Raw genomic sequence first — 16,579 nt, forward strand, 5'->3', positions numbered from 1 at the left:
ATGAATGCAAACTATAACCATGGAAAAACTACAAAACTGCTTTTGCAAATGAACTGTGGTAAACTGTTGTGAAGGTGTGCTGCTCTGCAGTGTTAGCTTGTGGGTGAATCTCGCCTCTCACTCCTCCTGCAGGCTAAGAAAGGGGAGGAGCAGCCCGAGGAGCAGGGCCCCAGCATCAAGAACCTTGACTTTTGGTCCAAACTCATCACTCTCATCGTCTCCATCATTGAGGAGGACAAGAATTCCTACACACCCTGCCTCAACCAGTGAGTGCCGCCCAGCCCCAGGGACCAGGGGCTCTACACCTAAATACCTTGTGTTGTAATGATCACACCCTAATGGAAGAGGTTGTAGACTGTCCGTGCTTCAGTGAAGGTGCTGTTGACCTTCCATGCTTAGTGAATAGTGTTCCTGCGTCATCCTGTTCTAATGAAATGTGTTCTAGACTATCCCTTCCTACTCTAATGAATCTAACCCCACCCCAGGTTCCCTCAGGAGCTCAATGTTGGGAAGATCAGCGCGGAGGTGATGTGGAACCTGTTTGCTCAGGATATGAAGTACGCCATGGAAGGTGAGAGGCTGGATAATATACACAAGACAATTCATACAGTCAGCTGGGTATAGAATTCCTTATTGCTGTTACTGGGATTGTGATCCCCCTCTCTCTATCCTTCTACCCCGTCAGAGCACGATAAGAACCGTCTGTGTAAGAGTGCGGACTACATGAACCTGCATTTCAAGGTGAAGTGGCTCTACAACGAGTATGTGAAGGAGCTGCCCTTCTTCAAGAGCAGAGTGCCCGAGTACCCAGCGTGAGTGTGGGGATTCCACTACTGCCGTGGTCACTCTGACAAACAAAATATCACTCCCAGAAGCCTCTCCTAGCTAAACTACAACTCCCACAATCCTCTCCTAGCTAAACTACAGCTTCCAGCATGCTCTCCTAGCTAAACTACAATACCCACAATCCTCTCCTAGCAAAACTAGAGCTCCCACAATCCTCCCCTTTCTGAAGAACCCTTTCCCCCACACCCCCCTGCATGTCTGTCCTGATGGCTGGCTGTCTGCTCTCTCCTCAGCTGGTTCGAGCCGTTTGTTATCCAGTGGCTGGACGAGAATGAGGAGGTGTCCCGAGACTTCCTGCATGGAGCGCTGGAGAGAGACAAGAAGGACGGGGTAGGGACTGGGAGCACTGCACTGAACTCAAGGCAATGAGCCTGCCAGGAACTTCCTCTAAATATATTTTTTCTCATTCAATCTCTCCTCCCTCTCTCCCTCTCTCAGTTCCAACAAACCTCTGAGCACGCTCTCTTCTCCTGCTCAGTGGTGGACGTGTTCTCCCAGTTAAACCAGAGCTTCGAGATCATCAAGAAGCTGGAGTGCCCAGACCCCCAGATCGTGGGCCACTACATGAAGAGGTTTGCCAAGGTACGAGAGTTTGCCTGCCTGTAGCGTCCCCTGCTGATCACAGCCAGGCAGAGTAGGGCAGGGTTGCTGTAAACGCTGGTTATACACATGCTGTTATTCTGAGCTGAGTTTGCAGTGTTCTTTTTATAACAGTACATTTCAACGTCTGTCTTGTATTCCTAGATGATGCCAGGCTGTGTGTGCTTGACGTGTCTCTGATATCTCTCTCTGCCCCTCTTATTCTCTCACTTTCCCTTCTTTCTCCTTCTCTCTCCCTCACTCCACAGACCATCAGTAACGTGCTGCTCTCCTACTCTGACATAATTTCCAATGACTTTACCAACTACTGTTCCAAAGAGAAAGTGGTGAGTCTGCCTTCACTGACTGCTTGGTCTTCTTGTATTGCAGCTATCTCTTTGAGTGTGCGAAAGGGGTTTGTAATTAAGTGTAATTCTCTAACTATCAGTGTTTGTGTGTGTGCGTGTATATCTATTTGTGTGTGTGTGTGCTTTGTTATTTACCTGCTTGTGTAACACAGTGTGTATTTGCATCTCTACAGCCCTGTATCTTGATCAACAACATCCAGCAGCTCAGAGTCCAGCTGGAGAAGATGTTTGAGGCCATGGGGGGAAAAGATGTGAGTATTATTATTGTTATTATTATTATTATTATTATTATTATTATTATTATTATTATTATAATAATATCATCATGTTTGCTGGGATGCCAGGTGGTGCTGTGTGAATGAGTGAGTGACACTGTCTGTCTCTGCAGCTCAACGTGGAGGCCAGTGACATTCTGAAGGAGCTGCAGATCAAACTCAACAATGTGCTGGATGACCTGAGCAGAGTGTTCGCCACCAGGTGAGGGGATGCACTGACAGACACACACTCTGCATTGACTTCATTATAGTGTTACTATAATGAAACATCAACCCCTATAAAAAACTCCACAATGTGTTTTTTTTTTTATTTACATTTTTTTATGTTGTTCTCAATCTGTTGTTCTATAGACAATACTGCTCGTAGCACACCCCTCACCCTCTTTCTCCCTCTCCCTCTCTAGTTTCCAGCCCCACATCGAGGAGTGTGTGAAGCAGATGGGTGATATCCTGAGCCAGGTGAAGGGGACAGGCAACGTGCCGGCCAGTGCCTGCAGCAGCGTGGCTCAGGATGCAGACAACGTGCTGCAGCCAATCATGGACTTCCTGGACAGAAAGTGAGTGACGCGTGGTCAACCACCAACACATCCAGAACTAATCGACACCTAACAGTGCGGAATTCATGAAATACTAACGTTCAATGACAAGCGTTTCGATTTTAGATTTCTTTTTCAATGTCTTCGAAGACATTGAAAGAGACTTTGTTGAGATGATTGGCATTGAATTTGAGTTTCTTTTAGCATCTCTTAAGATCTGGGTCCAGACAGATTCGGCACACACTGACAGACGCCAGCCTCACCCTCCTCTCCCTCTTCTCCCTGCAGTCTGTCCCTGTTTGCTAAGATCTGTGAGAAGACTGTTCTGAAGCGAGTTCTGAAGGAGCTCTGGAAGCTGGTGATGAACACCATGGAGAAAACCATCGTGCTGCCGCCCCTCACCGACCAGACAGTGAGTACAGACACGCAGCGCACACGCACACACACGGCCCAGAGCTCGCTCCCAACACCTCCCCCTCACACACAGTGTGGGCCTGGAGAGCACTGAACACAGAGAGAGACTGGGCTGTCGCTGGAACCTGCTGGAGAGGAGAGAGAAAAGGAGAGGAGAGTAGAGGGGGAGAGATGAGATGGGTAGACAGATGGGGTTCAAACACTGGGAAGCAGCCTTATAGAATACAGAAGAGAAGACACAGAGTTACTGTAGGTGAAGGGGAGAGTGGGGGGGAGCAAGAGACAGGTTCAACCCAGCATACACACCAAGAGATTCTCTCAGTCTGTGGGTCAGGATCAGCAAACATTTAACCCATTAAAACCAGCGTCAACCAGTGTGAAGCGGTGTTCTGTAGAAACAAAACCAAACTGAACACAGGGACCCTTAAACCTTGAAGTGAGGAGGTTACAGGGGAGCGCCCCGTTCCTGTACCGTGTACCTGCTGTGTACAGACTGCTCTGTGTGCGAGACAGAGCTGTTAACATTGCCTTCTTTGAATGAAAAGTAGTTTACAATCCAGCGAAAACTGTGTTCCTTAAACCCTCGCCTGTGAAAATGCAACAGCAGACCCCCCCTGCCTCCCTCCCAGCCCCTCCACTCACAGGGTGCACATCATCATTCAAACCCTGGTTCAAGGCATTTCCAGTTCAGCAGCCACAGCCAATCAAACTCAACCAACTACATGAGCTGTATTTTATATTCGGTACTGTGATATGCATAAAAACAATCCATATCTTTAAAAAGATATCCATATCTCTGTGACTGCTAAACAAGAAACTAGCCCTGTAAATGATTAATTTCATTCCATTATGAATTCATTCATTATTATTTTATTTATATATATATATATATATATATATATATATATATATATATATATATATATATATATATATATAATTTTTAAAAGAGCCCCATATCCTTTCCTCTCTGGCCTGGTGATTAAAAACTAAAATGAAAGCCAGCGAAGTGCCAGTCTGGGAGGAGTGCGTTTCCACTGGTCATCTGTGCAGCCTGGCCAGTGTAAAGACACCTTCCACAGCTATATTAATGCAACGAGACAAGTTATCGAACAGTGGAGCTGATAAGCACAGGATCCCATTGTAGAACAGTGGGAGCCATTCCAGGTTTCACTGGGATTAAGTGTGTCCAATGAACTGTGTGAAAACAGCAGAGGGGAGCGCCCTCAATATGATTTGAATTGATTTAAAATCTCTCTTGATTTAACACATCCTTCATGTTAATCAGTAATACATTTCTTATGCCTGTGCTGTACTGAAGGGGTCTACAGGGCAGGATGACCAATGGAAACTAGATGTGCTGAGACTGGGAGCTGGTTTCAATATTATTATTATTATTATTATCGTGGTTGCTGCTGTTGTTATTGCTGATTGGTTGATCTGGGGCCCTTTTGTAAATTACTGACCCTCTTCTCTAATATTACATCCCGCCTCTCTCTGGTCACTCCACAGATGATTGTAAGTACGGCACTTAAGTGTCTGTCTGTCTGTCTGCAGTGCGTCAGTGCAGGTGGCCAGTCCTTGTTATGTGTGGCTGCAACCCACTTCCTCTCTGTCCTCCCTCTCCTCTCTCCTGATCTCCCACCTCTAATTTCGCTCTCTCTTCCTAGCTCCTGTCTCTCTCTCTTGCCCCCGTCTCTCTTCAGACTGCAGCATGGTGCATTTCGACTGACTCCAGCTAGCCGCCCCCCCCCCCCCCCCCCCCCCCCCGCAGTGGCTCCGTCTCACATTATCTCTCTGCATCCTGCTACCTGGATTTCCTGTTTACTATCTGCAGTGATTATTATTATTATTATTATTATTATTATTATTATTATTATTATTATTATTATTATTAAAATCCAGACGTGCCCTGCCCCCTCCCTCCCCACCAGTTTTATACATCTCTATTTCTTCTTGTGGACCTGCTGCTTCAGTTCTATACTGTTTTATATAAAAGTCTTTGTAACTGGAACTTGCTTTGTTTGTTTTTCATTATTTATTTTTTTTTCATTTTTTTTGCATTCACTAAAAAAAAAAATGTCTGAACTTCTGATTTCTTCAGTTTTGTCTTTTTGTATTGTACGTTTTCAAATGAATGCTGACCTTGTTGCTGTTGTGTTCAGCGGTGTTGCAGATCTCTTTAGTCCACTAGAGGGCCTCAGCATGGGGTTTGAAATGGCCTCCAGGGGGAGCTGTTGTTAAAACACAAACAATAGCTAAACGGTGAATAAAATGTCAAGGTTGACCCTCTGCTTACCACAAGTTCTGCATATTTGTTAATGTATTAGTTCATTTGGTCTATTTATTTATTGTAATTCATAATCGCATACAACCGCTCAGAGCCTTAATTACAAAACATTGCTGCAAGTCTCAGAATGTTATTTCCTTGTAATAGAAAGACACACCCACACACTCCCTAGCAGATACCGTAACCTTAATAAAGACACACCCACACACTCCCTAGTAGATACCGTAACCTTAATAAAGACACACCCACACACTCCCTAGCAGATACCGTAACCTTAATAAAGACACACCCACACACTCCCTAGTAGATACCGTAACCTTAATAACTTTTTACCTTTGAGCAGGCCGTGCACTGGGGGCATGTCTTTGCAGCTGATTGGCTGGTTACTGAGCCGCGCAGTTCTGCTCAAAACACTGCAAACTTGTGGCAATGGGTGGGGCTTGGTTCAGCCACCGTGATTGGCTGGAGGCACTGTGATCATCCTGTGATGTCATTAACTGTACTCTCTTTGCAGGGCAGGGTGAAGCTTGTGTGTCACACTGATGTAAGGATACCTTCCCCCTGAATGTGTTTCTCTCTCTCTGTCACCATTTCACTTTGACCTCTCCTCTCCGCTCCTCCCCTCTGTGCACTGGGGTTTCTTGCATATATTTATATAAAATAATTTTTAGAGATAATAAAAAATAACTATTACTCTCTCCTTGTCTACAGTGCCCTGTTCTTCTCTTCCATGTCAGTGTTGCTGCTTCACTCCTCTAATCTCTTTTGTGGTTCAGTGTGGTTTACACTTTTTTTTGTCTTTCTTTCAGTGAATTTAATTGGGATATATATATATATAGTAATACAAAAGTAACTCCTCTCTCTCCCTGTCTACAGTGCCCTGTCCACCTGTTTTCATAGTACAACTATCCTGTCCTCTGTTACTCTCTCCCCCTCTCCCTTTGCTCTCTGTTGCATTTTCTCTCTCATTCCCCCTCCCTCTCACCCCCCTCTCTCCCCCCGTCTCTCAGTCTCCACTGTGCCCTGATGCATTGTGCATCTCTCTCCCTCTCCTCCTTGTTCTCTCTCATTCCCCCTCCCTCTCTCTCTCATCCCCCTCTCTGTCACCCCCCTCTCTCTCATCCCCCCCTCTCTCTCCGTCTCTCAGTCTCCACTGCGCCCTGTTGCATTGTGCATCTCTCTCCCTCTCCTCCTTGTTCTCTCATTCCCCCTCCCTCTCTCTCTCATCCCCCTCTCTGTCACCCCCCTCTCTCTCATCCCCCCCTCTCTCCCCGTCTCTCAGTCTCCACTGCGCCCTGTTGCATTGTGTATCTCTCTCCCTCTCCTCCTTGTTCTCACTCATTCACACATGCTCAGCCTGGGGGTCGGTGTCACAGTGTCTCTCCTCTCTTTCAGGGCACGCAGCTCATATTCAATGCAGCCAAGGAACTGGGACAGCTCTCCAAGCTCAAGGTACCCCCTCCATTTATCGTAGAATTAGAAAAGCACTAACAGATGCTGTGTCAGGATGGTTTGAGCTTCTTCTGGCTTTGCTGACGCAGGGTTCAAAGGTGCTGGATGAAAGGTATAAGAACGGTACTCACATGTTAGTGCCGCGCCCCAGAGCTCCCCATTGGACTGTTTCTTCTGTGTGATGCAGATTGATGCTTGCTTAGGAGCTCTGTATTGCTTTCTGATTACTGATTTTCTGTTTCAGGATCACATGGTGCGGGAGGAAGCCAAGTCCCTCTCCCCTAAGCAGTGCGCTGTGGTGGAGCTGGCACTCGACACCATCAAGGTACAGAGAGCCAGGGACAGGCAATCAAACACACTGAGAAACACAGCCTCTCTCTTACACACACGCACACACACAGAAAAACAGACAGAGCTGACACAGTCCCACTTCAAATCTGTTTGCTTCTGTTGAATCGCTGATTCAACACAAAAAACAGGACTGATTTCAAATCACTTTTTCTCCCTCCCTCCCGCTCTTCCCTCCTGTTTCTCTATCTCTCTCTAGCAATATTTCCATGCAGGAGGAGTTGGTTTGAAGAAGACGTTTCTTGAAAAGAGTCCTGCCCTGCAGTCTCTGCACTACGCACTGTCCCTCTACACACAGGCCACCGACACCCTCATCAAAACCTTCGTCCAATCACAGAATGCACAAGGTATGGGACCGCCTCCGCTCGCTCTCAGTTCAGTGCAGTATTGCTAATGCATTAATATTAACTATTAGGCACACTGGGGTTAGGGTTGGGGTTAGAGAGTTAGGGGTTTAGTTAGGGTATCTTTGTATCTCTGTACAGTGTTGTTTTATGTGTGTCTGTTTGTGTGCCTATAGACTGAGATAAGAACTGGGCAATACAGCAACAGCACAACAAACATTTACAGAAAGCGCTTTTCATGGTGCTGTAGATCTTTTAAATTGTTTCATGTTTTATATAAATGAGTTTCAATAGAGCCACGCTTCGGGGCTCTTCATCCTCCTTGTGTTTTTACACAATTGAAATGTTCATTAATTAACCTTCGTCTGTTGAGCTTCTCAGAGGACTCTGAAGTGAGTGCAGAGTTTGACTTTTAACTTTGTAAAACAGCAACAACAGCTTCCAGCAGCAAGCGCGCGCTTCTCACTAGTGTTATAATAATGTGAATAATAATAATATTCTGTAAAGATGAATCTGAGAGCCACTCCAGGACACTGCTTGCCTAGTCATTTAGCCCTGTCTGTCCTGGACTGCAGTGGTGCAGGTCCAACTGTACATATAAACTATTAGAAATCATGTTTTAATTAAATAAGAACAGTACATAGTTAATGCCGTTATCCAGGCCTTCAGAATGTTGTAGTCTAAAGTTTACAAGACAACACTTCAGTCAAAATAAGACGCACTTGAACGTTCTGATATCTACCGTTTTGTTTGGCCGAGAGTGTCTTCTTGGTTTTATAACAAACAGAATAAAATAAAAGAATAAAAATGACAGTGATCCTGCTTGCTGCCACACCTGTGTCTAGGATAGAACGGTCAATCATAAACTCTGCACAACTCAAACTAGAACAAACTCAGTCCAGCAGACAAACGACTGGGCTGCTGCCTCCTCCGTTACTATAGCACCATACTGCTCGGAGGCTGAAAGCCTTCCTCTGCTCGGCTCAGTTTCTTGTGGCGACTCGTTTGTTTTTTTGCTTCTCACCAGTGTTGTTTCTTTCTCTTCTCTTGTTCTCTCAATTCTTTTTTACTTGTTTTTTTGTGTCTTTTCTCTTCTTCCCTCCCTCCTCTCCCGCTAGTTCACGGAGGCAAGGGGGTTAGGTTCACCCTTAGCGAGGAAGTTTACCCAGAGAAGGGTACGTCTCCCGGGAGCAGTGATCCCACACAAGGCTTCCAAGACTCTGCCAGCCCCTCTCACCCTCTCCCCTTCTCCCTCTACCTCCTCGCACCCTCTCCCCACACACACAGCCAGAGTCACAGCTTAATCAGGGTGCTGTCATGGCAAATGGCATTGGGGCAAGTCACATGATAGTTGTGTCCAGCCAAATCAAGTGCATCACGGATCTCGTACTAAAGATGTTTATATAATCATTTTTAAGTAAAGTACCGTGTTATTTATAATTAAGTCTAAATTTCTACCACAATTAAACGACATGCTGGGCTTTTGTTTTGGTTTGATCTATAATGGGTTTTTATACAGTATAATAATCACATGGTTTTTTTTTTTTACAATATTTTTGTATCATAAATATTATTTATGTTTGTACCCTATTTTCAAGTGAATCATATAGTAATGGAATGCGCTGACGTATGTCTTTGCCACGACAGTTTACCCATCACTGTTTTAACCCAAGGAGCACAAACACTTTGAGAAGGGTCTGTGCTCTGGAACTCCAGCTTTAGCACAGTTTGTGCTTGTTTTAAGGTGTAGTTATTAGAATGTAATCCTGGCCTGTGTGTGTCCGCGTGTGCTATTACAGGTTATGCACATTGTCTACATGTTTGTGTACACACACACTTTTATATGCATTTACTGGGTTTAATATGTTTCGCTCCAGTGTGAAATTTACATCTGAAATCTATCAGATACAGTCACTTAACATTTGTTCATGAAGCAGGATTTGCCTTGTTTGAGGATATTGAGCTGTAAATATGCGTGCGCGCGTGTGTTCAGTTTGTTAGGAGGCAGCGTGTTCCCAGGCTCTTGGTTAATTCGCAGACAGTCCTGCAGCTCAGTCTGGTGATGGGGACAGAACTCCAATCGGACTCCCTGTGACTGGCTTGCTGGCCACAGTAGAGGCTGTGTGAGAGTACAGGAAACACTGTGGGGGTGCTGGCACACTAGCTGAAGAGAGCCATGCAGCACAGTGGATCATACAGCTCTTCTTAGACTGGACTGAATCGCATGAGGATTAGCAGCCGTGTGTAACGAGTGCTCATTGGGATCCCATTCGTTCTTCCAAGATATGAAAATGTTCCTGAGGTTGCCCTTCAATACAGAACCACTGCAGTGCCCCTTTCTGTCTGCGTTGCTGTTGAAGATGTCTTGGTGAGGGGAGTCTATGGTCCCTGCTCTGTAGGGAGGGAGATGATCCCCACTGCAGTGTGTGTGTCTCTTCAGCCACTGTCCCAGCAGACCCACTCTGGCTCTTCCCGTTGAAACCGGCACAGTGGAATCCTTTGCTCTTTCTTTACTGTGTGTCACTTGGCAGGCTGGATTAACTCCAGGACTCTGGAGCCACAATTAAGAGCAATTGCTTTCCTGGCACACTGCTGATCAGGGAAACCTGCAGCTCAGCCAGCAAAGGTCCTTCATATTTTGCTGTTTGTTGTAAACGGTGAGTTTTATGTACATTACAATCTATTAAGGGATTAGGGTATTTAGCACAACATGCTGAAGGGCCATTTTGAAACCCTGGCACAGGCACACAGCATTTTCAATTAATTTGCACAGGGGACTGAATCCAACTCACATCAGCTGTTTAAAAGCCTGCCCCTGCATACATGCTCCCTCCCTTCAGATCTCAGTTTAACATAACTTGTGGTTTTTGTGATCACTTTTCTAGAAGGAAGAGACTATATATTAATAGTCTGTGGACTATACTGATCAAAATACAGAAATATATCTGCATCTTCTACACCGTGCTGTCAGGATTCAGGGATACCTGCACAAGCAACGTTCAGATCCCGTTAGTGTCATTTGAAACATGTTTGAATGTCTAAATTACAGTAATCCTGTAGTTTTATTTTTTAGCACTGTATTTTTCAGCCAGCCTGAGTGACGGTACGCTGTGTCCTATTAATGAAACTTCAATTTGCGCGCAATTTCAAGAAGTCAGTGAGGTTTGAAATAGGAAACTGCAAACCTTCGTAAAGAAAAAAAAAAAAAGTCAAGAAAAGTTTAACGAAAGCCAGCCCCCAATTACTTCAGCAAAGGGTCATATCATTTTTCTACGGAACGAAAATCCATCTGGTAATGTTTATAAAGCTAATAACAGGCTGGCACATGTGTTGCTGCTGGTTTTGTTGCATTCAGTGTCACTGAGTGCGCAGCTTGCTGATCGGACCCAGGTGGCGTGTTTCTCCCCCAGACTCTGAGCCAGGCCTTCTAACAAACTGAGCCAGCTGCCTGAATGCAGCCCCCAGACTGGGGCAGTGCATGCCTTACCCCTGCCCGTCAGAACCCGTGGCATGGGAATGAGGTTCAGCCCGACCCGGTCACATCAGCACTGCCTCTCTCCAGGGCTGCAGGATTCCTCAGTGCCGAGGAGGAAGGGGCTCGTTCTGTGACTCCCTTGAGGGTTCAGAGATGGAATTGGAACGTCACACTTATCTGGCATTCTTAGACCTTGATCACTCCCTCCCGGTGCTGGTGGAACCTGAACCCAATGGAAGCCGCAAAGGGGTGGACTGGGTTCACTCTGGTCTGGTTCTGGTGTGTTTGGGTTCGGACTGGACCGGTCCGAATGCTCGCTGTTGGTTGTTTGCTTGCATCTGGGCAGGGGAATCAGGAATGGATCTGATTGGATGAGTTTTAGAGCATGTGACTTGCCTGCTCTTCTCTGTTGAACCAATAGGAATCTGCCATCGACCTACCCACCCAACAAATTAGAACAGCCCACATCCTTTAACCAACCTCCTGCCTCGCTTTGCACTCAGCGAGGCTCCTATTAGGTGCTCGAATGAACCAAGACTATGGATTGAAGAACGACCCTCTGCAGTCACGGACTGCAGCTAAACAGCAAGCTGACTCATCAGGACACTGCAGCCCTCCTCCCCTTAGAGAAGCATGCTTGCCCTTTAGTTATGTCTATTGACTTTTGCCTCTTGGCTGTTTTCATCACCCTGTCTGGTTGTCAGTGACTGCAGGCCATGATCCATAGTCTTGACCCCGACAGGGGAATTCCCAGCATAGGAGGCCTCCTTCCTGCCAGACCCCCAACTCCCAGTCAAACCAGTGCACACCAGCCCTCTCACAGATGTTTAGTTACGCTAGTACTTTTAATGGCCAAAGATATTGTGGTGCCACATTACAGCAAAGTACGATTTCCTAGAACTCAATCTGAAAAGCTGCTTTGCTTTTGTATTTCAGTTCAGTTCTGCTCAGTTAAGTGATCTTGTTTAAAGTAAATGTGCACAAAATTTGGTTCAGCCCCCAATAAGCTGTATAGTTGAGCTCAGACAGGTCCCTGCGTCTGTGCAGTGTGAAGGAGCCCTCCTCGCAGTTCAGACAGGTCCCTGCGTCTGTGCAGTGTGAAGGAGCCCTCCTCGCAGTTCAGACAGGTCCCTGCGTCTGTGCAGTGTGAAGGAGCCCTCCTCGCAGTTCAGACAGGTCCCTGCGTCTGTGCAGTGTGAAGGAGCCCTCCTCGCAGCTCAGACAGGTCCCTGCGTCTGTGCAGTGTGAAGGAGCCCTCCTCGCAGTGCTGGTGTTCTTGTTTGGCCCTTGTGGCCCCAGCCTCCTCTTGAGCACTGACCTGTCCTGGCTTGACCCGCAGGCTCCGGTGTGGACGATCCTGTGGGAGAGGTGTCCATTCACGTGGAGATTTTCACCCACCCCAACACCGGGGAGCACAAGGTCACAGTGAAGGGTGAGTACCCTGTACCCCTGCACCTCCTCTCTCATCCCTCTCTACTGCTGCCTCCCAGACCTCCTTTCTCTCTCTTCCTCACCCTCTCTGAGGTGTCTGTGGTCTCTCTCTCTCTCACCCCCTATTCCACTCTTTCCCCTCAGTTGTGGCTGCGAATGATCTCAAGTGGCAGACCTCTGGGATATTCCGCCCGTTTGTCGAGGTGAACATCATCGGCCCACACCTCAGCGACAGGAAGAGGAAGTTCGCCACCAAGTCCAAGAACAACAGCTGGGCTCCCAAATACAACGAAACCTTCCCATTGTGAGTGGACAGCACGCTCTCCCTTCAGTGCACTTTCAATGAGATTGCTCTGTGCTTATAATGAGGACTTGAGGTTTCTGAGCATGTTGTATTTGAAAGAGCATGTTAACTTAATTGCAGTATTGAGTTAGCAGGTGGAAATTAAGTGGAGACAGACTTCGGACAGGGGGTGGGTAGAAGACAATTCTTCACACAGAGTGGTGAGGGGATGGAATGGGTTACCTAGTCATGATGTTGATGCTGAATCATTGGGATCTTTTCAGAACCGACTTGATAAAGAGATGAACCTGATGAGCACTGATGGGCCAAATACTCTTGTTTGTATTTAAAAAAAAACAAAACAAAACAAAAAAAACAATTTAAGTGTCCTTATGTGAAATTAATTTCACCTGATTTCCATTTTCTCCCCCTTCCTCTCAGCACCCTGAGCAGCGAGGTGGGCCCGGAGAGCTACGAGCTGCAGCTGTGTGTGAAAGATTACTGCTTCGCGCGCGAGGACCGCTCGGTGGGCATGGCGGTGATGCAGCTGAAAGACATCGTGTCCCGGGGCAGCGTGGCCTGCTGGCTGCCCCTGGGCAAGAGGATCCACATGGACGAGACGGGGCTGACCGTGCTGCGCATCCTGTCACAGCGCAACAACGACGAGGTCGCCAAGGAGTTCGTCAAGCTCAAGTCAGACACTCGCTCCGTAGAGGAGGGGAGATAGAGGGGCCAGCCGGGGGACCGGGACCAGGACCTGGGTGCACTCGAGGAGCCAAGACAGGACAAGCCCTGCTGATAGAGGTCCAGGGACAAGGCTGTGTCTCGCGCACCCTACCCTCCTACCACCAGACATGAAGGACACTTCTCCGCCACCTCGAAGGAGTCTCTCTCTCAGTGCCTGCTGGGCACACTGACTGCGGTTTGCATTTTTTTTTATTGCGCATGAGTAAAACAAGAAAGGTTGTTTAAATGAAACGGTGCGTAAAAAGAAGTGCGTCTGGAAGTGAACAGTGTGTGCAGCAGTGCACTGTCATTACAGGAGAGGGACGGGTAGCAGTGTGGAGCGCTTTGAATTCAGACACAGTCTCCAGACTAGATTTTACAACACTCCTGGTGCTTGGAATTGGACTCTAAATCAGCAGGACCAAGACCTGACATCCCCCAGTCCTCCCTGACTGCTCAAGTGCCTCTGTGACTGGCCCCGGGTTCACAAGAACACAAAATAATCCACAAGAACAAAACACACATTAAAATAAAATAATAATAATAATTTTTAAAAAAATTCTATTTCCTTTCAGAAACTTTTTACTTTTTTTTTTTTTTTTTTTTTTAAAACACCAAACAAAACAAATATTGAATAAAGACACTTGTTAAGCATTGCTTTGATGTTCTGAAACAATAAGTTTGCTGCATGCAACAACAAAGCGGGTTTCCCCCCTCGTCCCAGCCCGGATACAGGACTGCTGACCAGCTGGTTTCCTGGGAGGGGTTATGCAAATCCAGATGATCACGCCAGTTCCTGCCCCTGAAGGAAGGCCAGACAGAAGAGGACAGGATCGGGCAGGAACAGGAGCCTACAGCTGTTGAGTACAGACTCTCAAACTACAACTCCCGTGAGTCTTTTTTGCAGCAAAGGACCGTTTACATTTCCTGTTCCTGTTGGAGCTCACTCAACCCTGGAATGAGAGGAATGGAGCATGCAGGGCAAGTTTGAATTCAATAGCCATTGAGAATCCTCTCTCCCTTTTAATAAGATGTTTTGTTTCAAAGATACTTTAAAAAAATAATAATAGGCAATTCTAATTACCAGTGGATTTATTTATTTTTTAAAAAGCAAAAAAAAAGTCTGCACTTTGATTTTTTAATAGTAACCGGTGGAAGTGTCGTGTGTTGGTCGGTGTGCTCGAGTATCTGTGTGTCCAGGAGTCCTGTTTTGATATATAGCCACACCGTTTCTGTTCATCTGTGTCAATAGTAAGAGTCTGCATGAGAAACGGAAGCCTCCCAGCACTGTGATTAACTACACGGAGACTGACAGAACTGATATACCTCCTGTGCAGAGATCTCTATTTACCAAGGAGATTTCACCACGAGAAAGCCTGCTTAACTTCAGAACTGCCAAAGTGTCTCTTACTAAATCCCACGGATGATAAAGCTGTGTGGTTTTTTTATTTTATTTATTTGTTTTAAGAAATATATACGTATTATTTATTTATTTATTTTTTAACCAAACACATTCCACTGCTAGTGAGCCCCAACGCTATGCCCTGCTCTATAGCTGCCTGTGGGGCTGGATCACAGGGCTATGCAGGTCTGACATGGGGAGCGCATGGTTTTGACTGTAATAATGTGAGTCCTCCAGCACATTCATAATCACCTTGACCGGCACCCACCGCCGTTAGATCTGACAGAGGAGCTGTGAACCCGCACCCCGGTACTGCAGGAAAGGGGAAGCACCACCAGCGCCACCTAGCCAGCTCTGAATGGTACTGCAGATGTACTAGAGCTGTGACTCTTAAACTGCTACAGCAGCGAAGTGTGGACTTGGCATGAAAGCAGCAGCACCAGTCTAGGACAGAATGTGATAAACCAGGAGGCGTTTGAATCTGCCAGCACTCACACGGCCAGCAGCTCCAGCAAGGAGGGACTCCACAGCTCAAACCACAGTGCTGGAAAAGGATTGAGCAATTTTTTTTACCCTCTGTGGTATAAACAGTATGTTAAAAATACACACACTTGAGAAACTGTTATTTTCAGGTTCATGTTTTTTCATTGTCCTTAAGTTTTGTAAATGTTTACAATTGATATGGTTGACTTTAGCGCTGGAAATCAAGGGGTGTATTTAGAAGTAGAAGCGCAGTCTGCATTGCAAGCACGAAGCGTAGCTGGTGAAACTGGGAGAATAAAGAGAGATATAATACTAACAGGAGGAGGAAACAGCACAACAAAACTGTATTAAATGCTCATTTCGTGCTCCTTGTTTTTTGTTACAAATGTGAGAAACCTTTGATGACGGGGTAAAATCTACCGCAGTTCCACAAAGAAGCCCCATAGATTACTTAACAAGGTGACCTGAACTGCAATGGAATTGGGATGGGATCACAACCCAGACCAAACCAACACACCCCCCAAAACAGAACCCTAAACCCAACCACCCGCACAGCTATTTCATACAGTGAATTTAATAACAGTGCAAATACTGGGCCAATTATGTGTTCAAGAATAATGTATGTTCTATTTAAAGGTTAAGTCAGTGAACTGAACAGTACAGGCTTGAAGCAGTTCTGACATCAGCTTTTACAAGCCATCCGTTACTTTAGCTTAAAAACGGGGGGAACAAAAGCTTCTAAGTGCAATGCAAATTAATCATTTCTTATCCTTCAGGACTGGCTTCAGCATGCAGTTCCAAGGAACCATGCATTATAAATGGGAAAAACTGAAGCAAACATAAAACACTTTCATGCTACCCGGCCCACACAGAATGAAATGAACGCAAAGCAACGCCTGAATAAAATGTGTTACCAAAGTGGAGAGTCCCTCTCCCAGGCCCAGCAGAGCTCTGTGTGTGTGTGTGTGTGTGTGTGTGTCAGCATCACACACTCTGCAAGTAGAAGTGCATGCTGTGAAAGCACCCGGACCTACCTGCCAGCACGTGGCTCCTCTTCACTGGAACTGCCAACTGTCGTCTCTGTAGTTTATTTACTTTTTTAAATGAAATAAAATAAAAAAAACAACAATGTGTAGTGGTCAGTGGTACTAGCATGAAAGAGGACTTTTATACTAAAAGATATTTGTAATCCTTTTTTTAAACGGGGTGGGGGAGAGTTCAGCCTTGCACTGTCTTCTGCTTCCCATTAAAAAGGCCTCTTACCTGTCTGAAACTCCTCTCTTCTCTTCATTCTTCGGGTGATGTCCTTTCAGAACAGCGGTTAATG

At 46.1% G+C, this 16,579-nt stretch overlaps 1 protein-coding gene across 1 annotated transcript in view; it reads left to right on the forward strand.

Annotated features, from left to right (window-relative positions):
* The window catches only part of LOC117401418 (protein unc-13 homolog A), a 40,385-nt gene extending 23,860 nt beyond the window's left edge, over positions 1 to 16,525 (forward strand). The window contains exons 25-42 of the mRNA XM_059014924.1: positions 133 to 266; positions 486 to 571; positions 686 to 812; positions 1,080 to 1,176; positions 1,285 to 1,428; positions 1,695 to 1,772; positions 1,967 to 2,044; positions 2,182 to 2,270; positions 2,473 to 2,625; positions 2,893 to 3,016; positions 5,823 to 5,852; positions 6,704 to 6,760; positions 7,005 to 7,085; positions 7,308 to 7,455; positions 8,571 to 8,627; positions 12,267 to 12,359; positions 12,503 to 12,662; positions 13,083 to 16,525. Coding sequence (XP_058870907.1) covers positions 133 to 266; positions 486 to 571; positions 686 to 812; positions 1,080 to 1,176; positions 1,285 to 1,428; positions 1,695 to 1,772; positions 1,967 to 2,044; positions 2,182 to 2,270; positions 2,473 to 2,625; positions 2,893 to 3,016; positions 5,823 to 5,852; positions 6,704 to 6,760; positions 7,005 to 7,085; positions 7,308 to 7,455; positions 8,571 to 8,627; positions 12,267 to 12,359; positions 12,503 to 12,662; positions 13,083 to 13,368 — 2,022 coding nt within the window. The 3' untranslated portion in view covers positions 13,369 to 16,525. The remainder of the gene's footprint in view (positions 1 to 132; positions 267 to 485; positions 572 to 685; positions 813 to 1,079; positions 1,177 to 1,284; positions 1,429 to 1,694; positions 1,773 to 1,966; positions 2,045 to 2,181; positions 2,271 to 2,472; positions 2,626 to 2,892; positions 3,017 to 5,822; positions 5,853 to 6,703; positions 6,761 to 7,004; positions 7,086 to 7,307; positions 7,456 to 8,570; positions 8,628 to 12,266; positions 12,360 to 12,502; positions 12,663 to 13,082) is intronic.
* The last annotated feature ends 54 nt before the right edge of the window (positions 16,526 to 16,579 follow it).

The sequence above is a fragment of the Acipenser ruthenus genome, chromosome 49 (genome assembly GCF_902713425.1).
Source record: "Acipenser ruthenus chromosome 49, fAciRut3.2 maternal haplotype, whole genome shotgun sequence".
NCBI classification, from domain to species: Eukaryota; Metazoa; Chordata; class Actinopteri; order Acipenseriformes; family Acipenseridae; genus Acipenser; species Acipenser ruthenus.